This window comes from Dendropsophus ebraccatus, chromosome 6 (assembly GCF_027789765.1).
Source record: "Dendropsophus ebraccatus isolate aDenEbr1 chromosome 6, aDenEbr1.pat, whole genome shotgun sequence".
NCBI lineage: Eukaryota > Metazoa > Chordata > Amphibia > Anura > Hylidae > Dendropsophus > Dendropsophus ebraccatus.
Genome location: NC_091459.1, coordinates 36,848,520 through 36,874,164, shown reverse-complemented (window position 1 = coordinate 36,874,164; position 25,645 = coordinate 36,848,520). Strand labels below are relative to the sequence as shown.

General features: G+C 41.7%; 1 protein-coding gene across 2 annotated transcripts in view; it reads right to left on the bottom strand.

Annotated features, from left to right (window-relative positions):
- SOBP (sine oculis binding protein homolog) overlaps positions 1–25,645 on the bottom strand; it is a 152,077-nt gene that overhangs the window by 85,021 nt on the left and 41,411 nt on the right. For both annotated transcript variants that reach the window (XM_069974802.1, XM_069974803.1), the window contains 3 exons: positions 24,525–24,660; positions 10,319–10,513; positions 2,713–2,864 (listed from right to left, as the gene is read on the bottom strand). In XM_069974802.1, the coding sequence (XP_069830903.1) occupies positions 2,713–2,864; positions 10,319–10,513; positions 24,525–24,660 (483 nt within the window). The remainder of the gene's footprint in view (positions 1–2,712; positions 2,865–10,318; positions 10,514–24,524; positions 24,661–25,645) is intronic.

Genomic DNA, 25,645 nt, shown 5'->3' with positions numbered 1-25,645 from the left:
TCCCCTCGTTCAGGGGCAAATCAACAGCCAAATGTCTACAATACGTACAGAAAATCCTAAGACAATGAATTTGCTGCAATTTTTTTTATCTGGATTTCAGTACATGTAAATACATTTTTTTTAAACTGTATGTTATGAAAAATAATTATCGACATGCCAGTCCAAAGTAAAGTGTCACCTCTCGTATGCATGCAAAATATATTGAGAGGTATATGGCTCTTAATAAATCCAGCACATCTGAAGCTGGCCATGTGTTAGTGTCACAAATGTATGCCTACTCTGAGTTGGCATAGATTTGTACTACCATTTACACCTGCTTCCAGTAGTAAATTATTGGCGAGTGTGGACAGAAGTTGGAGAATTTGGCACAAAACATGTGACTTTTTGCCAAGTCTGGCTCAGTCTTCATAAATCTGGGCCATTGTATGTATTTTAAAAAGTAGGCAATTAAATATGTGGGGAATTAAATATTTCTATTAGAGATTAGCGAATTTACAGTATTAACAAAGCAAAGCGCATCGCTAGCTTGGCAGTCGGCTTATCAGCCTGCTGCCTTTGAACTCCGTGCCGCTCTGCTCCGGGTGTCAGGAAAAGCTGGATCCAGTGCTGGGAAACTGGAAGGAGTTTAATAGGACTGGATCCCTGGATCTAGCTGTTCTAGGCAGCTGGGGGGGAGGGAGTTCAAAGGCAGCAGGCTGATAAGCTGAATGCAGAGCTAACAAAGTACTTTACTTTGTTAAGGCTATGTTCACACAACGTATGAAAAGATACGTTGCCTTGTCTTCTATGGAATATACACATAGGGGAAGATTTATCAAAGGTGTAAAATTTATACTGGTGCAAACTACCCACAGCAACCAATCACAGCTCAGCTTTAGGCAGTGCTGAAAGGAAAGCTGAGCTGTGATTGGTTGCTGTGGGCAGTTTGCACCAGTCTAAATTTTACACCCTTTGATAAATCTTCCCCATAGTATACACTCCGGCCATTATCTCTCACAGCGCCGTAGAAAACTGACAGTTTTCAGCGGCCGCTATTCAGTGAATAGCACCTGCAGAAAGCCCTGTTAGTGCTCCCTTCATAGTGTGCAGTGGGGAGTTCTAATGCGGGAGTGCACGGATGTGCCTGCATCAAAACTCTGCGGCTGCAAAGATCATCCGGCCAGCACTGCAGTACCGGCCAGGATGATTTTTTCAGAGACCGGCCATTCCGTGACCTGGCCGGGTCACGGAACGGCTGGTCTCTTACGCAGTCTGACCATGGCCTAATACTGTAAATTCTATCATCTCTTATTTCTATTTATAGCAAATGATTAGACATTCTGTTATGAGATATCATATATTGATATGAGTGTTTTTTCTCCCCATTCCATAATATAACCCCTTTAATGGTCCATATACTGCTTACATACCCATACCCCATACAGTTCTTCTAAAATTAGCTTTCAGCATCATACTATCTGGTCTGATATGTCTAAAGAAGTTAAAACAAATGTAAATGTAACGTAGAACATACTGTAGTTACTAAACACAGTAAGGCTGGGTTCACACTGTGTTTTTGCAGTCTTTTTTTTTTAACATATCCAGTTTTAGGCCGGGTTCACACAGACCCGTCCGGGTCATAGAACGGCCAGTGTCAGTAAAGAGCATTCAGGCCGGTAGTGCAGTACCGGCCGGATGATCTTCATTTGTGCTGCATTGGGATGGGGGTGCATCCGTGGGTGCCAATTCACCATAGCACAAAATGGGAAGTGTGGCCGGAGCTGCACTTTTCATCGTGTGAACTGTCAGCTCTGTGCAGCCGTTAATGAATGAATAGCAGCCGCACAAAATTGACATTCCCCCTGACTTCAATGCAATGTATCATTTCTATTAATCACGGCCGTTGTTGCAATTTGCAACAACGGCCGTGATTAATAGAAAAGATACATTGTGTGAACTTAGCCTTAAATGGTACTTTTAACATACACAAAAATATGGTCGACTGCGTTTTTGTGTACACCAAAAAAAAAGAAATAAAAACACACCCTTTATCCGTTTTTTTTCTATAATGGAAGTCAACGGAAAAATGGATCCAAACAATTGAATGCGTTTGACTTTTCCATGAAACGTATAACTACAAAAACGCAGTGTGAAAATTATATTTAGGCTATGTTCAAACTATGTGAGTTCCGCAGAAATCACAGCCGTTGTTACAACGGCTGTGATTTCTGTGGTACTTGCGAAGTGCTACAGGCTGAGGGAATCCCAACCCGAGTGTATACACATAGTATGCACTCCTGCCGGGATCCCTAGCGGCGCCGTAGAAAGCTGACAGTGAATAGCGGCAGCAGAAAACCCTGTCAGTTCACACAATGGAGCGAGCGGCTCCGGCCGCACGCTCCATTGTGTGCTCTGGGGAGTTCTGATGCGGGCGCGCATCGATGCGCCCGCATCAGAACTCAGCGGCGCTAAAGATCATCTGGCCGATACTGAGACCGGCCATTCCGTGACCCGGCCGGTCTCATACTACGTGTGACCCTAGCCTCAGACTGTAAGAATATGAAACTACTCCTGCATGAATATACAACATGCATGACAAGTTATAGTAAAAGCAAGAACAATTATATTATGACATTATTAGGTTTTACCATGCAAAAGTGTGTGCATCCAATCATAAGCATGCATCAGGATAAAACTAGGTGATATTTGGCTGAAGTTTCTTCTCTCTCTTACCTTGTTTCTCTTGAAGTATGCTCTTCGGCAGGCTGCAAAGCACTTTTCACTGCAGAAGCTTTTTATTTCGCTCCCCATGCTTAAGGAATAGCGCTTAATCCCCACTTTCTGGCACCAGGCACACATGATTTGTACATTTGACACATCATCCTCTATAGTATAAAAGGAAAAAAAAAACATGATATGCTTTCCATCATTGTGAGTAGGCAAGATATGCATACTTAGGCAGCAGATTGGTGTGGTGTCTGACAGTCGAGCTGAAAGTAATGACCTATATCACTGGAATTGGCTAACTGCATTGAGTACATGTAAAAGAAATATTCCATGCATTCTAAGGGGGAGATTTATCAAACATGGTGTAAAGTGAAACTGGCTCAGTTGCCCCTAGCAACCAATCAGATTCCACCTTTTATTTTCCAAAGAGTCTGTGGGGAATTAAAGTGGAATCTGATTGGTTGCCTGGGGGAACTGAGCCAGTTTCACTTTACACCATGTTTGATAAATCAGCCCCTACGTTTATATCAGTATAGAAATATCCAACTTCCTAAAAAACCAAAACGCATATGAGAAATGTGTATCTAGAAATCTGAGTAAAGTCTGGTCTTTCTCATTAGAAAATCACATTACATACAGTATTTTCCTGCATATAAGACTACTTTTTAACGTATGCGGTGACCGTAAAAAAGGGCAGACGTCCGGAGCATGGAAAAATGAGATATGGTAGAGTGGTGCAGTGACCAGAAAAACACACAAAAATAAAAAAAAAACCACTTTCACTTGTCTGGCCCGCCCTTGAATCCTACCGGTATTACTGTACCTCCTTTTCTGACTCTCAGATCTCACTGCTGTCTGTATTTTTTATTAATTTTTATTTGGTGTACATTGAAAGAGGGGTAGTCTTATATGGCGAGTATATCCCAAACTCTATATTTTAACTGGAAAAGTTGGGGGGGGGGGGGTCATCTTATACACCCAGTTGTCTTATACACCAGAAAATACGGTAATAAGAAACCGATTAATATTGCACTTCCACTTTGAAGCAGGCAGACATGCCAAAATCAGCTGCTCTGTATGAGATGTCGCGGACAGTAATTCACAGACATCCTTAAAGAATACCGTCAGTTGAATGTTCTTTTTATATTTATAGCTTATTAAAGCCATAGAACTGTTAAAAAATGCTCCTATCCATCCATTTCAGTTGGATTATGGAGTGGTTGAAGTATGTGCCAGCCGGATTTTTATACACTGATGTCCACTGGATGGATTAAGAACTCCCTTTTGGCTTTGTTCTCAGGCTATGTTCACACACTGTAAAATAAAATAAAAATAGGGCCATAATTTTGAGGTTAAAATATGGCTGTATTTTCAAGATGATATTGTGCTCCATTGAAGTCGAAGGGAAACTAGCCAGCAGTGCACACACAGTTTAAAGCCATGTTCACACAATGTATTTTTTTGTAAAACAACGTCCATTGTTGGAGGCTGCCACAACGGCTGTTGTTTACAAACAGTGAGTAAGTGATTGGCAGTGAATGTGACAACGGCCGTAATGTACCCACACTGAATGCACTACGGGCGTTTTTCACTGCGGCTGCAGAAAATAATTGACATGTCTATTTTCTACAGCCGTAGTTTGTGGAACAGTGGCAGTAGAAAATAGTTTGTTCTCACAGTGTAAAGTACGGCTCCAGGCTGTTTTTTTTACCGGTTCATAAGATGGCCGACATGGAGGAGCATATGACCATGCCCCACCCCCAGTGTCCACCATTGAGCCTGCATATGCCTATGGAGGACATTGAGAGCTGGGCATGCTCCTCTTCTTATGGACAGAATCACCACAGAGCAGGACAGCACGGCCTGGAGGAGGGGAGTCTGATTTTACCTCTATGAGGTACACAGGGAGCTGCTGTCAGTAAGTGCAGTGAGTACACTTACTAATACCATACACTGAACAATTTTACTATAAAGTGGCAACCCCTTTAATGTGTATTAACCCCTTAGCGACCCATGACGTATCTGATACGTCATGGTTCCGCGCGGGGTGTTCAGAGAGGGGTCCCGCCGGGACCCCGCTCTGAATGGCGCTGATCCCGGCTGACATGTGCAGCCGGGCAGTGCCTCTATTTATTCGGCGCGGGTCCCGTTGCCGCACCGGCTAATTAAGCCTCTAAGTGCAGCTGTCAAACCTGGCAGCTGCACTTAGAGGCTTTCCTCCGTGCATCCCTGGTGCCTAGTGGGTCGGATCTCCCCGGGCCTCAGCCATAGCAATCTATGACCGATCTAATCGATCTTTGCTGTGTATATACACAGCATTGATCTCTATGAGAGATCAGTGCTGTCTATATACAAGTCCCCCAGGGGGACTTCTAGTTAAAGTAAAAATAAAAGTAAAAATGTTTTTTTATTAATAAAAAAATCCCCTCCCCTATTAAAAGTCCAAATCACCCCCCTTTTCCCATTTTATAAATATAAATAAGTAAACAAATAAATAAACATATTTAGTATCGCCGCGTGCGTAATCGCCCGAACTATTAATTAATCACATTCCTGATCTGGCACGGTAAACGGCGCATTTTAGGTTGCATCAAATCCAGAAAAAATGTAATAAAAAGTGATCAAAAAGTCGTATATGTACAATCAAGGTACCGATAGAAAGAACGCATCATGGCGCAAAAAATTACACCTCATACAGCCCCATAGACCAAAGGATAAAAGTGCTATAAGCCTGGGAATAGAGTGATTTTAAGGAACATATATCTGTTAACAATGGTTTTAATTTTTTACAAGCCATCAGATACAAGAAAAGTTATACATGTTATATATCGTTGTAATCGTAACAACTTGAGGAACATGTATAACCAGTCAGTTTTACCATAGGGCAAACGGCGTAAATGCAAAACTCCCCGAAATCAAAACTAATTCCTTTTTTTTTTTCAATTTGACAGCGCAAATGATTTTTTTTCGGTTTTGCAGCATATGTTATGGAAAAATAATGCCTGTCATTGCAAAGTACAATTGGTTTCGCAAAAAATATGAGCTCATATACGTCTCTAGGTGAAAAAATGCAAGCGCTATGGACTTTTAAACATAAAGTGGAAAAAGCAAAAGTGCAAAAATAAAAATTGGCTTTGACCTTAAGGGGTTAATAATTGCTCATTTCTTTTCTTTGTTTTTGCCAGGCTGTGAGAGGAGTGTGAACTGTTTCTGAAGGTAAAAATACTCATCCATGTCCTTCAACAAATACTAAACTTATACGGCCTGATAAGCAGGATTTCAGTGTGAGAATGTAGCTACAAAAGTGAGATATGAGAGCAAGGCTGAACGTGTGAAGAAACTGAATATATCAGAAGACTGAATAGCAACTTTGTGACTGGGTGAATAAGACGACATGAGAAAGGAGTGTCACTGGTAAGAGATAGAAGGTCATGAGAGAAGAAGATAGATATTGGTAGACAGGAAAAGAGGATCCAATCACCATAAAGTGCTCGCTCATCTAACAGTGTAAAAGAAAACCATTCTTGGCAAAAAGCCCAAATAAGAGGAAAAACATAACATGATAACATGCAATTGATACCTTATTAGGCTGTAAAAGCTACAATTTGATAAAGTTCAAAAACCAGTTGCGTAGAATGTGTAAGACATGGCATTTTATTTCTTGAAATATATAAAATATAAATATTTTGATGGACAGTGCATAAAGTGCATTACAGAAGATGGGCGGTATGCATAATATATGGTGGAACCAACCTGTCCCTGGAAATGTGGTCTCGGTAAGTGGGTTATTAACAAAGCTTTTACTGTACAGTATATAGATTTATGGATTTATACTGTCACAAACATATTTTTAATGTGGAAGAATAAAGGTGGCAAAACATACGTGAAAGAAGTTGTTGGATGGTTGAACAACTGTTGAAAAACAATTGTCTGGTGATTGATCATTTTTCCAACACATTTTAGTCTGTATTAACTATTTGAAGGGAAACTGACAGCACAGATGCTGATTACATGAGCATCGCATACACTTATAGGAATGCTGTATGATCCGGTGATTTCTACCCCCGCATGACGCTGTCACCCGAAATAAAAATCCTTTTTACAGACAACGCCGGATGATACAGCATTGCTAGAAGTAAATCAAGATTCGCTGCAAAACGCACTTTCAATTTGCTTCATTAAATTCAGGATTCATTAAATAAATTCGCACAAAAAAATTGCAGCCCACATGCTGTCTGGAGCGTCACTGGGCGGGAGAAAGGGATTAACCATAATCCCTAGCACCTGTCCAATCAGCTGCAGGCCCCTCTGTTATGTCAGCACCTCTCTCTATATAAGGAGGTTCGTTAACGGAGGTGGCCAGTCGGCTGTGAGTGGAGAAGAGAGCAGGATGGCAGCAGACAGTTACAGCAGAGCAGGGAAAGACTAGCAGAGCGATTTAGGGACAGAGAGGAGAGGATAGGAGGGCTGATTGTGGGTGATGTCAGCACCTCCCCCTCACCTTCTATATAAGGCGGTTCGGTTCCGCAGCAGGCAGTGAGAGCAGAGCAGGAAGAGACTAACAGGTTGATATAGAGACAGGGACAGAGGGAAGGGGAATGGCGGAAATTGGATAACTGACTGGCCGATTGACTTTTTTTTTTAAATAATGATTTTCTGATTTTTGACACTTTTACAACAAAATGCTTTAAAAAATTCTCCCTTCTGTAATAGTCCCAGTATTGTAGCTACTATCATTTTGGCTGTTTCATAAAAAAACATTAAGATTCGATTCACGAATCTTAACGAGTTTGACTAAAAATTCACGTAGCTTGCGAAACGCATTTCTGGCTGCTTTGCTCCAAATTGGCGGTGTGGATATATGCATATCTGTGCTGTCAGTTTCCTTTTAAACCAGCCATACATTTTCAATGAAACAGATAAAAGGATGAACAATATTTCTAGGAAGATTCTAGGAATGTTTTTTCAAAAAAAAGATTATTCTCAGATGAAACTTTAAAGTGACTCTGTACCCACAATCTGACCCCCCCCCCCACCCCCCAAACCACTTGTACCTTCAGATAGCTTCTTTTAATCCAAGATCTGTCCTGGGGTCCATTCGGCAGGTGATGCAGTTAATGTCATAAAAAACAACTTTTAAACTGACAGCCCCGTGCCCTTTGGCCGTGGCTTACATTGTGTATGCATTAGGCTGGCACAACCTCTCTGTCCCTCCTCCCCGCCCTATTCATCAGCTGTGTCAGGCACCTGTGTAGTTTTCACTGCAGAGGAATAGGAAAAATGATGAAGAGGGTGGGAAGGAGGGACGGAGAGGTTGTGCTAGCCTAAAGCATACACAAACTAAGCCACGGCCAAAGGCCACTGGGCTGCCAGTTTAAAAGTTGTTTTTATGACAATAACTGCATCACCTGCCAAACGGACCCCAGGACAAATCTTGGATTAAAAGCAGATATCCGAGGGTACAATCGGTTTGGAGGGGGGGGGGGGGGTCAGATTGTGGGTACAGAGTCGCTTTAATGAACACATTATCTTTCATCTGACTTTTTTCAAAATTTCACTGCCAACTTCCTTCCAGATAATAATAAACCATTATTGACCAGATGAAATATCATTTGGTAAATTTCATCCATCAGTTCATTCTTTTTGATTGAAATGATCTTTTTTTCCCCTATTTTTAATCTAACGTGCATGAAAACCTTTTAGTCTGAAAGTTTGCCAAAAAAGCACAATAATAGGAATGAGCAGCACAATAATAAAGAACAGGCCGGTAGCTAAGGCTCTTTCTATGAATACCACCATCCATAGACCTTCTTAGAGTTTGACAAAACGTGTGTAAAGGTGGCCCAACCCTTTAATATATTGGTTGCCTTGTATAAAATAAGTTGCCTTTACTCACTCTTATGCTGCATTTACACGGAACGATTATCGTGTGGATTTGCACGATAATGATCGAATTCGAACGATAATCGTGCGTGTAAACGCTGCGAACGATCAAACGACGAACGAGAAATCGTTCATTTAGATCTTACAACATGTTCTAAAATCGTTGTTTGTCGTCCGCAAAAAAGTCGCAGATCGTTCAGTGTAAACAGCCGTTCGCCGATTTAACCAATGTGTGAGATAGGCTTAAGCGATTGCAAAACGATCGCAAAACGAATTTCCGTACGATATATCGTACCATCTAAACGCTGATCGGTATGAAAAAAAATCGTTACTCCGACATCGTTAATCGTACAATCGGGCCCATTATCGTTTCGTGTAAACACAGCATTATTAATCTCACCAGTGGATAGTGTGAACTAGGCGGAGCTTCACAGCAGTTGGACCACAGCTTTTGGCTAGGGAGAGGGCCCAATTTTCATGAAGCCCCCCCCTTGTTGACAGGTATATATCAAATGTGCTGTATCTAAGCTTGTGGATGGTGTAAAATAAGTGTGTGTGTGTGTGTGTGTGTGTGTGACAATATCACATTAAAGATACAAAGGACTCATGGATGAATTACTACAGGTAATGCAATTCCCTTACTGCACCTCATTCATTCATGAATTTCAAATTCAATTCTAAGGAGAACTTATGTATGAACACAGAGCAGATAATGGACAAATACATTTATTTTTTCAAAACATAACTCACTATAGTCATGTGAATAAGGACTTAGGCTACATTAACAAAAAAATTATAGCTAAATAAGTGTGAATGGTTTAAAACAATCACTCATGCTTATTTCTTACAGATTCAACGTAATGGACGTTTTAATTAAGGACACTCCGACTAACTTCTATGGGAGAATCTCTGGGGCAATTACGGTCCGTACTAGGGCTTGTCAGTATATTTTGCAGTAGCAATTTTTGTGGATTACGGATCCGTAAACATACGGCCAGTGTGAACAGCCCAATTGAAATCAACTGGTCCTAAATGTGTCCTTATTGGCGGATCCGCAATTACGGACATGCTGCGAAATGTGTGAATGTAGCCTTAGTCATTATCATAAACCCTCGGAAGCAAGTTTATTTACAATGATATTATGTAATATTATTTATTCTATCTCTAAACTACTTTTTTGTTACCACCTCACCCATTACCGAAGGTACCTTTGTTGCCTGTGCCTGTTTATTTTTATAAAAATGCCTTTATACTGACTATGAATAGTGTCAAGTAGGCGGGACCTAGGGTGCTTATTGTGCGTTCTTAATTATTCAAAGGCCCCACCTCCTTAATACTATTCACATCCTCAAAAATTGTATATATTAGTGAAATAAAAACAAAGACACAGGCAACAAAGGTATGTTCTGAATGTTCTGAACATCTATTCAGCAGAGCCGTCAGCTAAGTAGGTGGTCGGAGGTGACAGATTCACTTCAAAGTATGAAGTATGAAAATTTTTATAATATCTACTTTACCCCTTATGCAATGATAATTTAACATTTTTATACATATTCAATTTAAAATGCAAATGTGATTCTAATAAAACAACTGCCTGTACTGTCACTTTGTCATAGTAATTGTTGAAATTGTCAAGGGATTTTTTATATTCATATGATTTCCTGTTGCCAGGGCATACACTATCAAATTTTACTACTACAAATAGTACAAATATAAAGTCGTTGTATACCTGCTGGTGGTTTCATGAAAGGCGGAGGAATTAAAGGTACCACAATTGGTATATTTCCATGATTTCCATGATCCTTTGACCCTGCTGGTAGTTCTGTGAGCCCATTTCCCGCGGCAAGACCTGAATAATTTAGGTTTGTATTGAATGGTGAGATAACACTTTCTTCTGATACTTTTGGCTTTGGCAATGAATTTTCTGAAATAAAATAAAAATATATATATATTTTTTTTTTTTACAAATAAACATATACATTGCTACTTTGTATTTCTACTGTTTTATCCAAATCACCTTTTGTTGCTCTACTCTAAACTGTAAAAACTACGATATACACTGATCAGCCATGACATTGAGTCCACCTGCCTAATATTGTGTACATCTCTCACCTTCCACTGAAATAGCTTTGAGCTGTTGGTGCATTGATTCTTTGAAACCCCTGAAGATGTTGTGTGATACTGGTAAACAAGACGTAAGATGTAAGATGTAAGGTGTGAACTCCATGGATGCTCTATCAAATTTAGATCTTGGCAATTTGGAGACCATGTCAACACCTTAAACTTTTTTTTCCTCCCCAAATTTTTTTTTACAGTTTGGCAGGACACATTATCTTGCTGAAAGGCCTTTGCCATTGGGGAGTATTGTTGCCATTAAGGGTGTACTGTACTTTAGGGTCTGCCACAACGTTTTACCAAGTTTCCCAAGAAAACATTATTTTGCACTACCTCCACCAGCATGCCTTCCTCCCATAAAGCAGTGCACTTGGCTGTCCACATGATATACTGTAAAAGAAAATGTCATTTATCGGACAAGATCAATTTCTTCTACTGCTCCATGGTCCAGATCTGATACTTTCATGTTCATTATAGGTGGTTTCAGCAAAGGACAGTGTACAGACCTATACACAGTAAGATGCAATGTAATAAGCTATAGTTATTAACTAGAGATGAGCGAAGCGCTCATCTAAACGAAGTGAAGCGCTAAGTTTGATCAGTACTCCGCTCATCAAGTTGGCTGCCATTTTAGCCCTGCTCCACTCCATGCTGCTCCATCCCGAGTGCCGGGGAAAAGCTGGATCCATACCTTGGAAACTGGAAGAAGTTTCCCAGGATTGGATCCAGCTTTTCCCTGCATCCTGGGGGGGAGTAGCAGGGAGCGGGGCAGTGATGAGAGGCAGTTGGCTTGAGCACTGATAAAACGAAGCACTTCGCTCATCTCTAGTATTAAATGTGCAGCTTTGGCAATGCTTTGGTCATCGTCTTACTGTTACAATTTGGCACTTGTTAAAGTTGCGTAGTTTCTTAGATTTCCTGTACAGGAAAATTTAATACTTGTTCAGGTTCCCAAGGCTGCAGGGGACATATAGTAATGCATATGAAGACATTGCACTGCCATCAGGAATGGTAACTCAGCACAGACTCCGAGCGTCTGATTCCTATGGGAGCGCAATATCATAGGATGTTCTGAAAACACAGAAAGCATTGCAGAGTTGGCGGCCCAGGATCTGACAGTGGTGGGGGAATGGGACAAGTAAGTATGCATTACCAACATGTCCCCTGCAGCCTGGCCAAGTATTCATTTTCCCCTTTTTAAGCTTGCCTATTTTTCACCCGCATCATGGTGGAATGGAAGTGCTTAAGACATCTTGATGGGTACACATCAATACCTAAATTCTTCCATTGCAAATGCCGTATCCATCCCCTGAGGACACCTATTCGGGGTCGAAATACCACGTAGGGATTTCTAAGTACCATAAATACTGCAATATTTTTTTTTGTTTATTTAAACAGCCGACACGGCTAGATCTCCTTTGCCTAGAGATAGAATTATCCAGGAGATATTTTTATCAGTACAATTGATCTGACACTGCACTCTGCATGTAATTGATTATACATTGCATTTGCTAATTTGTTTTGCTTTGAGAAAATTAGGTCTGTACATATGTTTTATTCTGAATTTGGTCTAGATACAGTAGATCTTAGGCTAGAGGTCTCACACTCTGACCCACCCAGCAGATATATAGCACCCAGTAGTTATACCTGTATTGGTTTTAAGCTATAACGGGGGGGGGGGGGGAAATATGTTCATGAGTGGGACTGCACTTTCTAGGAAGACTATCTCTCCTAGGCACAGGCCAGTGTATTCTTATAATAGGGCTTTCTATCCTTAGAACCGAGTCACTGCCCACCCCCTTTCCTCTTCTCCCTTGGACTGGATGTGGTGTGTGAGATACTAGGTAGTGTCAGGTCCTATTTGTGTACCAAGTAGTAGAGATGATCGAACATCGGGAAATGTTAGGTTCGATTAAACTCGAACCTTCTCGAATCTTCAGCATTTGATTCCCAATGACTTCCGTTCTGTGGGGAAGGTGGAGACTGCCCAAGTACCGCCTGGAAAGCAGGGATACAGCCTATTACCTAGCTCCTAATCGAGTTCGATTGAACCTAACATTTCCCGATATTTGATCATCTCTACCCAGTAGGTCAGGTTTTATCTCCTTTGTTGGGTTTGGAACACTATGTTTTTGGGTGTATTTAAGCATCTTTAATAAAAGTAATATTTGACGTTTGCACCTCTGTGAATTAGTCTTATTTGGCAAACTATTCTTCATTGATTTCTACTCTGTGAATTTATCCTTAGGCTAATCCATTTTCTCACCCTATTTTCTAAATTTTTTGGTTTTTTGGAAAACTCTGCACAATTGTTTTCCTTTTATAGATGTTTTTTGTCAATTCTTTCAGTAGGAAGCCATTAGTGGTAAGGCCCCCAAATCTGCACTAAACATTTTTGGTTGTATCATATCACTTGTAGTCATTTAAATTTGCTGTGATGATGCTGAATTTATTGCTGCCTTGCATACACTTATTTTACACTATGTTCTAATATACATTGACCATTCATAATTTTTCAAAGCAATGATACCTTGTCTACCCAGATGCCTTTGTTAAATAATTGTCAGTATATCTTCTAATAAGTGAAACCCAGTGAACCTTTAATATGAATGTATCTTTTATCTTTTACTTTATGTGTATATGTAGCATATGTTGCCAGCCAGGAACCATTTTTTGAAACACCTGGGTGAAAACAATAACATTCACTTACCTCCTCGTCTCTAGCGCTGCCACCTACATACCGCTGCTCTGCTCTCTGAATGCTTCCTGGTATTCAGGCAGGACTTGGGACGCGATGGTACAGGTCTGTTTAGCCACTCAGCGGCTGTAGCAGTGTCCCACCTCTGTCACTGAATGGCTAAGTGTGCCTGCCACATCACGCCCCAAGTTCCCTCTCAAGACCAGGAGGTAGGCAAAGCACAGAGAGGCAGTATGCAGGCACAGCACTGAAGTCGGGGAGGTAAATGGATGTTACTGTTTTCACCAGTGGCGTAGCTGCCATAGAGGCAGGGCACGCGGTTGCTATGGGGCCCGGGTCACAAGGGGGCCCGGGCCCCTGCTGGCAAAGCGTGGCCTGACTCCATGATGCTAGGACACTGACAGTGTCTCAATGACCCACCGGAACCCCATCACCCCAGCGTCCGGGAACAGCCCACCACAACCAATCACCACACTCCCCTCTCCCAGGGTGTCAGTGCAGCCAGAGCACAGCATCCTCAACGTCCCGTCCGCATCCAGGCGCCCCCCAGAGAGCAGTCACAGCACCATCACCAGTCGGAGAATCAGGGCTGCTGCCTGACACCTTACACGTCATTGCTGTGATGCTGTGCTGCCAGCGCCACGGCCCTGAAACTTTTACATCATTCCAGGTGGAGATGCCTATAGACTGTAGGCTTCCCAACCTGGAATGATGTAAAAGCTTCAGGGCCGTGGCCGTACAGCATCACAGCAATGACGTGCAAGATGTCAGGCAGCAGCCCTGATTCTCCGACTGGTGATGGTGCTGTGACTGCTCTCTGGGGGGCGCCTGGATGCGGGCAGACAGGACTGCAGCCCCGCTCCTTACATAAACAAACTGCCTGCTGCCTGGAGTGGAGAAGACAGAGTGTGACAGGCAGGTGACATCATCACTGCCCATCCTACTGCCAGAGGAGAGCCACAGCGTGGGAGCCAGGCCAAGTAAGCATGCAGCTGCATGGTGGGGGGACTATTGGGGACCTAGTTACTGAATGGGACAATATTGGAGATATAGCTACTATATGGATCATTACTGTGGCCATAGCTACTATATGGGGAACTATTGGTGTACTATCCACTATATGGGGAACTATTGGTGGTCTATCTACTATATGGGGTACTATTGGGGGCATAGCTAGGGCACAATTGGGAGCTTAACTATTATATAGGACACTATTGGGGGAATAACTAGTATATAGAGCAATACTGGGCGGAGTTAGCTACTATATGGGGCACTATTTGGAGGAATAACATATATGGAACAGTAATGGAAGGAGTTAGCTACTATATGGGGCACTATAGCGGAAATAAACTACTATTTGGGACACTATCATAGGATTATTGCATAGGGGAAATAATGGGTAACTACTGTGTGGGAGCACTATTATGAGGTAACTATGGGGGTAGGGGGCATTATTAAAGGTTACTGTTAAGGGAACTAATACTAAATGAGCTACAGAGACATTATTACCATTTGGGGCATTATGGATGGGCAGCTTGTATAGAGGTGGGTAGGTGGTGTAATAAAAGTGCAGAGCCTAAAATGTGTGTCTGACAGATTCGGTGGAGATGAATGGTGACCAGAAGACGTCATCATGACAGCCTGGGCCAAGTGAGAAACACAACCAAACAGGGAAGACGTCACATGTGAGTCACTGGATGTACTGTAACTGTGCTGTAATGTTCTCACTGTACGGAGGTAACAATGTTCTGCATATAAGGTGTTATATACAGTATGATGGTGTTAGTCCTTATGTGGTCATGGTATGGCGGTATTAATTGCCCCCTGCATAGTGTTATTGGTAAAATTAACCTTGGTATAATGGGTTTAATTTACTAACACTATATGGTAACATGTAGTTGTTATGTGGTGGTAATATCTGGTAATGGTGCAGTGTTATCATGTGGCCTTCTTATAAAATTGGTCTCAAGTGTACTGGATATGTTTAGTATGGTGGCACTATGTGAAGACTTTTAGTGAGCACTGCTCTATGTATCCCAGGCCTCACTGACACCTGTTGTTACCAATCCTCCGCTCAATAGGATGTGTCCCCACAGTCTCGCCTGTCAGTGATAGTTGGAGGAGTCAGTTTGTCATGAATTTACACATAGATTTCCAGGAGGAATACCAGGGGGACAGCACAATACAGAGGCAGGAAGGAGCACTGTTTTTCCTGAAGAAGAAACTTAATAGTTTATAGTTAATAGTTTACAGGGCAATATATATATATATAAACTATATAATTATCAATGAGAGACGACAAGAGAGCAGAGCAATTCTCTACTATTGCTCTGTATTCTGCTTCTCATCACTACTGTATACTCTTATATAGTCTGCAGGGTGATAATACTCTTCTGCATCTGCATAGACCTGATGTACCTGAAATTAATTCTGCACGTTCACAGTGTTTAATGGTATACGTTTTGTGCTTTGTGTGGGGGGGCCCTCTGCAGTTTTTTGCTATGGGGCCCCATGGATCCTAGCTACGCCCCTGGTTTTCACCCACTCCCTCCACGGGTGTTTTGAAAAAATGCACAATAGATGTTGATATTTTCTGCTGCAAGTCCACAGAAGAATCCCCAGAATTCATTCAGATTTTGGTGCAGAGTTTATAAACGGTTGCAGAACTGTATTTCACAGGGGAGGGGAAAATCCCTGATAAATCCTCAACATAAATTTACGAGCTTCAGCTTTTAAAATTCACACCAAAATTTCTGATGTGTGGATGAAATATCAAAAATCACATCTACTTTGCTTGTACTCTGCTGCGGATTTTCAGCGTGAATTACCACGTCGAAAATCCAATGCAATTTCATCTAGTATGCATTGGATCTAAGATATTCACATGGATTATAAGGGTGTTAAATAATTTTGCTTCTGAAACAAATTTGGTAGCAGTTAAAAAAAAAAAATGATATGTTCATTTTGCCATTGACAGATGTGATTTGTCCGATCAGAATGTGTTCAGCGGAACAAATACGCAATAATAAGAGGGCATCTGGAATGCAGAAAGTACTGCACTATAAACAATAATTTATGCTAAAAACATAAGAGCAGCCAAAGGGCAATGAAAAGAATTCAGTGTGTAAAATATGCAAATGATAACTAAGCATTACGAGTCTGCATAATTATTCCTGAATGTAATGCTGAAACGTTTTACATACGTTTGCCAGCAGACAGAAAAGTCAAGTCTGAGTGAACAGTGACTGGCAATATGGAACTGATGCATTAGGAATGAATAAGTAGACAGCAGGCCCCTACAGCTACAAAGAGGTTGCTGAAATGAAAGGCTGTGAGGACAGCATGTAGTAGCATTGGCGAGCCGGTCTCAGACCTCCGCAATGCTCTTTGCATGGTAATTAACTTACTTTATGATCTAGCAAGAGGACTTCTGGTTAGAGAACATGGTTAGAGAAAAAGCAAAGCCTTGAGCCTAGCTAGATATGGTGTGGAAGCTGCATATCTTCATATTGTTCAATAATCTCATACACCGCTTGCACTTCCAGATGTCATAAACTAAAACTTTCTTTTGTAACCAGATATGTCAAGCATTAAAGGGGTAATGCGGCGGTAAACAATTATTCACAGAATAACACACATTACAAAGTTATACAACTTTGTAATGTATGTTATGTCTGTGAATGGCCCCCTTCCTCATGTCCCACCACCCCCACCCGTGTACCCGGAAGTGTGGTGCGCTATACATACCTGTCACGTGCCGACTCGTCTCCGATCTTCAGTCAGCGATGTCGTCTTCGGACGGGCGGGCCGAATCCCTCCGAGCGTCCTGAGTGCCGGCCACCCTCTTCAGCGTCATCAGATGCTCAGCCGCGATTGGCTGAGCAGTTATGCTCAGCCGATCGTTGGCTGAGCAGCCGATGACGCGGCAGAGGGCGGCCGGCACTCAGGACGGACGGAGGGATTCGGCCGAAGACGACATCGCTGACTGAAGATCGGAGACGAGTCGGCACGTGACAGGTATGTATAGCGCACCACACTTCCAGGTACACGGGTGCGGGTGGTGGGACACGGGGAAGGGGGCCATTCACAGACATAACATACATTACAAAGTTGTATAACTTTGTAATGTGTGTTATTCTGTCAATAATTCTTTACCGCCGCACTACCCCTTTAAGAAAGTAAGATTCCGGAGGTCTTGTTCCCACTGTTTAGTAAATAGGTTGCTGTGGGTAAAGACTCATGAACTCTTTATTCTCTATAATACTGTGAGCATGGAATGTCAACGGACTAAAGTGACTGTGTTTATGTGTCGGGGTGTTTGAACCCTTTAGCAATTTCTATATTTCTGAATAAAATCAGATGTTCTAGTCCTAAAAAAAGGATAAAGAGAACCAAATCAAACAAACAACTTGATCATTTATTTATAGAGAATAATCATTCAATACCACATATCTATCTATATCTATTACACAAGTCGATAGTGAGGAGTGCTTGCTTGCTCCTCGTTCCCAGCTCCCTGCTGCTATGAAACGCACTGACAGAGTGGGTGTCAGAGTGCGAGGGGGTGTTGCGGGAAGCTAAGGGCCGTTGTTATCGTTGACAAATCTTTCAAAATGTTGAAAGACAAGGATCAGACAACATCGTGCACGTCAGTTGATCTATTAACTGGAGCTATTACACCAAGCCATCATCGGCCTTAACGGTCGATAACTGCTTGGTGTAATAGGGCCTTTAGGATAGGCAGATAATTTTAAGGTGAAATTAGAACCAAGTGTTCATCTGAACATCTATCTATCAAGTCTGAACTTTGTACATTTGTAAAAATGCATCATGGTACCAGCAAAGGAGAATTTTGAGGACCTCAAAAGAAGACTTGTTAAGCCCACCAGGCTGGAAAAGGTTACAAAAACATCTCTAAGGCTAGGTTCACACTGCGTTTTCAGCATCCGTTTAACGGATCCGTTTTTTTTAACGTCCAGAAAAATAGGGTCAGCAACGTTTTTTGGTCCGTTTTGGTCCGCCAAAAAAAACGGATCCGTTTTTTTTTATAATGGAAGTCAATGGAAAAACGGATGCACACAAATGAATCCGTTTTTTGCAATCCGTTTTTCATGCGTTTTTTGCAAAAAACGGATGCGTTAAACGGATGCTGAAAACGCAGTGTGAACCTAGCCTAAGCAGCTTCAACTTCCAATCCACAGTGAGAGTGTGCATGAATAGAAAATTCAAGACCACTTCTACCCTCCCCGGTAGTAGTTGACCAAGAAAGATCATGCCAAGAGCAATGTATATAATAGTCTGTGAGGTCACAAAAAATGCACTTTCTCATATTGGGTAATGTTAATTGAGTCCAATATCAAGAGGACACAGAACAATGGTGTGCATGGCAGGATTGCAAGGAGAAAGTCGCTGCTCTCCACAGTATTATTCAGAATAATTATAATTATTCTAATTAATTTAGCGTTGTTTTTTTTTTGTTTGTTTGTTTTTTTTGGGGGGGGGGGCGGGTTGCATTCTTTGTAGCTACATCTAGAATTCCACAGTGACAGTGAGAGTTTTGATTGACAAGCTGCTTTTACATTGAATGCTGATAAAAAATCCAGAATGTGTGGGCCTCCTAGTTACCAGATGAAGGTAACTGAATTTGTCAGATTTGGAAACATACCAGTTCTTTATATAAAAAAAAGCTGAACATATATCAAGCTTTAATGTTGATAATAGGCCTGAAGTACTGCACAAAATTGAATTCTCCACCACCATTTAAAGGTATTGTCGGTAGAATATAAGCACCATTTATGGCAGCCTGAAGCAGCTGTGATGTGCTGACAGGTGAAGCAAAAGCCCCTGCATGTACTCAATTCACATAATGCAGGCCTTAAAGGTAACTGCACTCTAATAGCACCGGCATCCTTTAAAGTGTCATTATAACTTTCAAAATCTAAATCAGCAGGGGATGTCATATAAAGCAGGTTTGCAATTTACATTCATCATTTTTTAGCTATCATGCTTTATAACAAAGCTATACTTACTTGTATACAGGTTGATTCTCCTATAGGCAAATTTTTAGTCTTGTGCTGGTTAAAAAAAGAAACACATGAAGTCTGACCTGTACAGAGAGTCATGACTTAATGTGTCCATCAATCACAAGACTGGCTTCTCTGTTAGCGCAGGTGACCTGGGAACAAGGGACTCCCTGTGTTTAGACTGGCTAAAAAAAAAGAGTCTAAACACAGGAAGTGCCGTGTTTTCCATGATAACTAAAAAAAACCATAATGAATGTAAATTGCAAACTTGCTTTATATCACATCTACTGGTGATTTAGATTTTAAAAGATATGAGGACAGGTACACTTTAAAGAGAACCAATCACCTAAAATTCACTATCCCTATTATCAAAGGTCCTCTCTCCCTAAGTCTATCTATGAAGATACAGACTGCCTTTGCAGTCTGTATCTTATTCTTTACCTAATTCTTCCTCTTCTGTGAAGTAATGCCGGGCGCCGCCATCTTGATGACGTCACGCTGGAACGCACCACTGGAACGCAATTGACGTCATCAAGATGGCGGCGGCCAGCATTAATGCACCGGAACAAAGGAGCAGGTAAAGTATAAGATACAGACTACAAAGGCAGTCTGTATCTTTACGAAGTCTATTTATGAAGATACAGACTGCATTTGCAGTCTGTATCTAATACTTTACCTGCTCCTTTGTTCCGGTGCAGTAATGCCGGCCGCCGCCATCTTGATGACGTCAATTGCGTTCCAGTGGTGCGTTCCAGCGTGACGTCAAAAAGATGGCGGCGGCCGCCATTACTGCACCGGAACAAAGGAGCAGGTAAAGTATTACATACAGACTGCAAAAGCAGTCTGTATCTTCATTTTGTCTATTTATAAAGATACAGACTGCCTTTGCAGTCTGTATCTTATACTTTACCTGATCCTCTTGTTCGGTGCAGTAAGGCCGGCGCCGCCATCTTGATTACGCTTCTTGCGTTCCACCGCTGGAACGCAAGTGACGTAATCAAGATGGCAGCGCCCGGCCTTCCTCCACCGAACAAGAGGATCAGGTAAAGTATAAGATACAGACTGCAAAGGCAGTCTGTATCTTCATTTTGTCTATTTATGAAGACACAGACTGCCTTTGCAGTCTGTATCTTATACTTAACCTGATCCTCTGGTCCGCTGTAGCATGGTCGGGCGCCGCCATCTTGATTTAGTCTCTTGCGTTCCAGCGGTGGAACGCAAGTGACGTCATTAAGATGGCGGCGCCCGGCCTTGCCGCTCTGCATGACGGGAGCTTCCTGTCTCGCGCCGGCTCTTTTAAAAAGAGCCGGCGCGAGACAGGAAAGTAAAAAGTAAATATTTTAAAAACGCAACCAAAAAAATAAGCAATTATATTTACAAATATTAATAAAATAATGAAATACATCTAATTAGGGAAAAAAAAAATTTTGATTATCATCCATGATTGGTTCTCTTTAAAGTGTCATTATCAAGCAGCAACACACCCTTCTCCTCGCTAGGTCTAGCAATCTGTGGGCGGTCTGAACAATAAGACCCTGACATATCAATACTTTTGCCATGTCTCTATGACATGTTGAAAGGTTTTATTTTTTTGTTTAAGTGACAGTGACACTTTAAAAGAAACCTAATACATTGAAGATGCAATGTGATCTGTCAGCAGCATCCTATAGAGCGGCACAAGCTGAGTAGACTTATATATAGTTTTGTGGAAAAGTATTCAGTATAGATTACATTTTATTCATTTAAATCCCTGCTCTTTCTATGTATTGGGAAAGTCAAGTGACTGACAGTTATCTCTGTACATATACTCATGTACACATACACATATACTAATACAGGAAGGCTAACACTGTCCTCTGGCCACCTAAGATCACATGAAATGGGAATTTTAATTAATAAATTACAAGTGCGGTATTTTCAAGGCTATATGACATACCTGACTGCAAGCTTCAGCCCTGGTTTAGAAAACTGAAATCAGGAAAGAATATTTTATACTAATTAAACTTTCCCAGTGGTCTAAGGGAGGGGAGATTAATAGTCAGGTAGTGTAAGTTTACTACATCATATGCTACAGATCCTTTTGACAGTTCCCTATGATACTGTCAATTTAAAGAGGTTGTCCAGGCTTTGAAAAATGTGACCGCTTGCTTCAAGCAACAACAGCTCTCTTGTCTTCAGTTTGGTTGTGGTTTTGCAGCTTAACCCCTTCACGACCAAGGATGCAACTGTATGTCCTCGGTCAGGTAGGAGAGCTCAGAGCGGGGTTGCGCGGCAACCCCGTTCTGAACCGCCGCGATACCGGGTGCTATTAATAGCCCTCCGCAATGGCTACTAATGAGCAGCGCCCGCTAATGAGCCATTTAGATGCAGCTGTCATAGCTGACAGCTGCATCTAAATTGCTATTACTCCCCCATCCCTGGTGTCTAGTGGGCAGATTCTTCCCACCCCTCCGCGATGTGATCGCAGAGGGGCGATCCATTTAACTTACCCGGCCAGACCTTAGGGGTGTAATTCTGCAGCAGACCAGATTAATAGAGCACCGATCTAATGGATTGATGCTCTATTATATACGCAGCATTGATCTCAATGGGAGATCAATGCTGTGTACATAGAAGTCCCCCAGGGGACTTCTAATTACTGTGTAAAAATAAATAAATAAATAAATAAATCTAAATCTAAATCTAAAAAAAAACTAATAAATAAACATATTTTGTATCACCATGTGCGTAATTGCTATGCTAATTGCACCGTGTGAACTATTAAATAATCACATTCCTGATCTCGCACAGTAAATGGTGTAAGCGTCAAAACCTGCAAAAATGCAAAATTGCACATTTTTGGTCGCATCAGGGGTTAAAGGGGTAGTTCACAAATTTTTCTCCCAGAAAGTGAAAGAGATTTGTAATTTACTTCTCTTAAAGAATCTCAAGTCTTCCAGTACTTATCAGCTGCTGTATGTCCTTCAGGAAGTGGTGTATTCTCTCCAGCCTGACACAGGGCTCTTTGCTGCCACCTCTGTCCATGTCAGGAACTGTCCAGAGCAGCAGCAAAACCCCACAGAAAAGCTTTCCTGCTCTACAGACTGGAAAGAATAACACATCCAGCAGGACATAAAGCAGTTGATAAATATTCAAAGACTAGAGATTTTTTAATAGAAGTAAAATACAAATCTTTGGAACCAGTTAATTTGAAAAAAAATTTTTTGCTGTTAAACTACCCCATTAATTTTACTGCAGTGAATAAAGCTGTACTATAATACCACACAGAACCTCTGGACAGGTGTGATGCTGTTTTTGCAAGAGAGTAGCTGTGTTTTCTCTAACCTAGGATATCTCCTATAAGCCATTATACCTGCGTTCGAGACAGGGCTGACATCCTTAATACAGACAAAGAAATGTTCCAGTATTACGAGTGTGATAATTGGTCTTTAAAAGGGTATTCCCCTCAAGTAAAATTTGCGCTGAATCATCCCCCCTTCTGAAGACTAACAATTCATTCCATACTTGATATTACCTTATTAGTCTCCTTCCCCCAATTCTGAGCTTGCTGCTTTCTTCTGAAAACACAGAAAACTGGTGTGGGAGCTTTTATCTCCAACTTCCCCTCTTCCCCTCTCCCTTCTGAGACAGCTAAAAACATGTAAAGAGGGTGCCCGCAAAGTGGGCACATTTACAGTGTGGAGCAATACTAATGGGAAGTTTTTATAGAGGTGAGGATAGTGCAGGAGCAAAGAAAAGTAAAAGTAAAGCAAAGAAAAGTAAAAGTGATCAAAGAAGACGTCCCCTATGAGTCACTGGATATAACTGCACTGTGATCACTTATATGGTGAACAGAGCCTGTGTACCATTGGTATCTACCTCTATATAGATCACTGTATGGGTTATAGTGTGGTGGTATTAGTCACTATGTTGTGAAATTGTAGTAATAATATATATGTTCCTTATATACTGGTATTACTAGTTGTGGTTTACTGAAATTTAGTCAGTAACAGCGTGACAGTATGATATGAATCCACTTCTGACTTTTGCCACATTTTGTGTAACAGGACCCTATGATTGTGTGAACATTGGTCAGAAACGGGTTTGGGTGTGGCTATGAGGCGTGGTATACTATGGGGCATGGTTATGGGGGGGTGGCTTGTTTAGTTGCTGACAAAAGTTGGGAAGTATGGGTAATAACAAATATAAAACAAATTGTTAGTCTCCAGGAGGGGAGATGATTCAGACAAATACCCCTTTAAGTGTTACTGTTACAGTGAATGGTTGCACAGTTCTCTCAGTGGTCAGTACAATCAGAAGGAAGGCAGTCCGGGCAGCCTTACACTGTCGGGTGGTCCTGACTACAGGCTATAAGACACTTTGGTAATACTGAACCTGTTACCACAAAACTATATATCAATCTGCTGAGCTCCTCTTGTTCTAAAACATGCTGCTTAACAGATGAGATTGCATGTTTGAGGTGTCAGTTTCCATTTAAAGTGAATCTGTCACCCCCTAGTGGGATAGCTGAATTGATATAAATAAAAGCATTGAGAACATACCTAGTTTTTATTCTCATAAAGAAAGTTTTTATTCCAGCCATGAATAATGTCAAGGAAGTGGGGCTAAGGGTTTACTGCGCGCCCCCTCCCCCCCTCCTAAATGTGGTATTTCTCCTTATGACAGTCATATGTATAATTTTATATAAAATACTACTCAGTATGAGCCTAAGTGAAACTTTAAAAAAAAAAAAAGATTATCAAAAAGGTTTATAAAAAATGGGATATCTGCTATATTTCAGGCATACAAAAATAATCAAAATCAAAATAATAGAAATCAAATATTTTTTATAAGTCCTATATCACACCCACTGGGGTTTCTGGCAGTCAACAGTCCTAGCTTGACAGACAGTTTAGAATGAGTATTGCCCATGGCCTTTCCATTATTCAGACATTTAAAAAAAGATGTAAATGCTCAAAAAGACTGCTTTATACAAGAAAAAGAGTGCTAGGTGCAAACTCATTAAGCATTGGGAAACCTGGTGGAATCCAACGTCTGATATTTCTATCAATTTGACTCCATGCTCTCGACTCATCCTTATTATATAAAAACCTCTTTACCTTTGAGAACAGAAATATGCTGCCGTCCCTCCCCATCTGTATAATTCTTAATTTCAATATCCTCTCCGTCTTTCAGCTCTACCTTGTCATAACCATACCAGCCAAGAAGTTCATTCATTGTATTCTCAGCAAAGTTCTGGAAAATAAGGAAAAAGAAAAAATTATTTGCAAATGAATTAAGCATTTTTTTAAATACACTTATTAGAAAATTGCAGCTGAATAGTAGTATCAGGTGGTAATACTAGGTAAGAAATAGTATTGGGTACAGCATCCGTAAAGCTATTTAAAGATACATAGCACTGGGAGCAGACACTAAAGGGGTACTCTGGTGAAAAGCTTTTTCCCAGTAATTGAAACACATTACAAAGTTATATAACTTTGTAATATGCTTCAATCACCTATCTGCCCCCCTTCCCTATCTTTTCCCCCCTCAACCCCCCACCAGGAAGTGAAGTAAACTCATTCTTACCTAATGACCAGTGGCGGTCTTTGGCACCAAGCACCCCAAGCGATCGCTTGGGGCCCCCAACATCCAGGGGGGCCCCCACGCCCCACTCTTTTCTTGTGCTCAAGACCGCTGGACAGGGCTGCTTCCCCGCTCACTGCTGCCATCTGAACTGTAACTATGAGCACTCGTAATGAGCGCTCATAGTTACATGCAGTAGCACTGACAGGGCGGGAGACATTGGCTCCCTTCCTGTCAGTCACCCTTGTGGCCGCAGGAAGTGTTTTCCCTGCGGTCACAAGTGGCAGCTTTGTCCTTGTGGTGCCGGCGCTCCAGTGACATCACTGAAGCATCGGCGCCAGGACAAGGGGGGTGCGGCCTCTTGTGATCGCAGGGAAAACCCTTCCTACGGCCACAAGAGTGAAGAGAAGAGGAGACGCCCGGACCCAGGTGAGTATAAGTGTTTGTTTTATTGTGTTATATACTATATGGGAGGGGGAGCACACAGGGGTCTGTTTAACTGGGGGAGCGCACATCGGGGGTCTATATAAATGGGGGGAGCACACAGAGGGGCTATATAACAGGGGGAGCACACAGGGGGGCTATAGACTACTGGGGCTTCACAGAGGGGTCTATATACTACTGGGGGCAGCACACAGGGGGTCTATATACAACT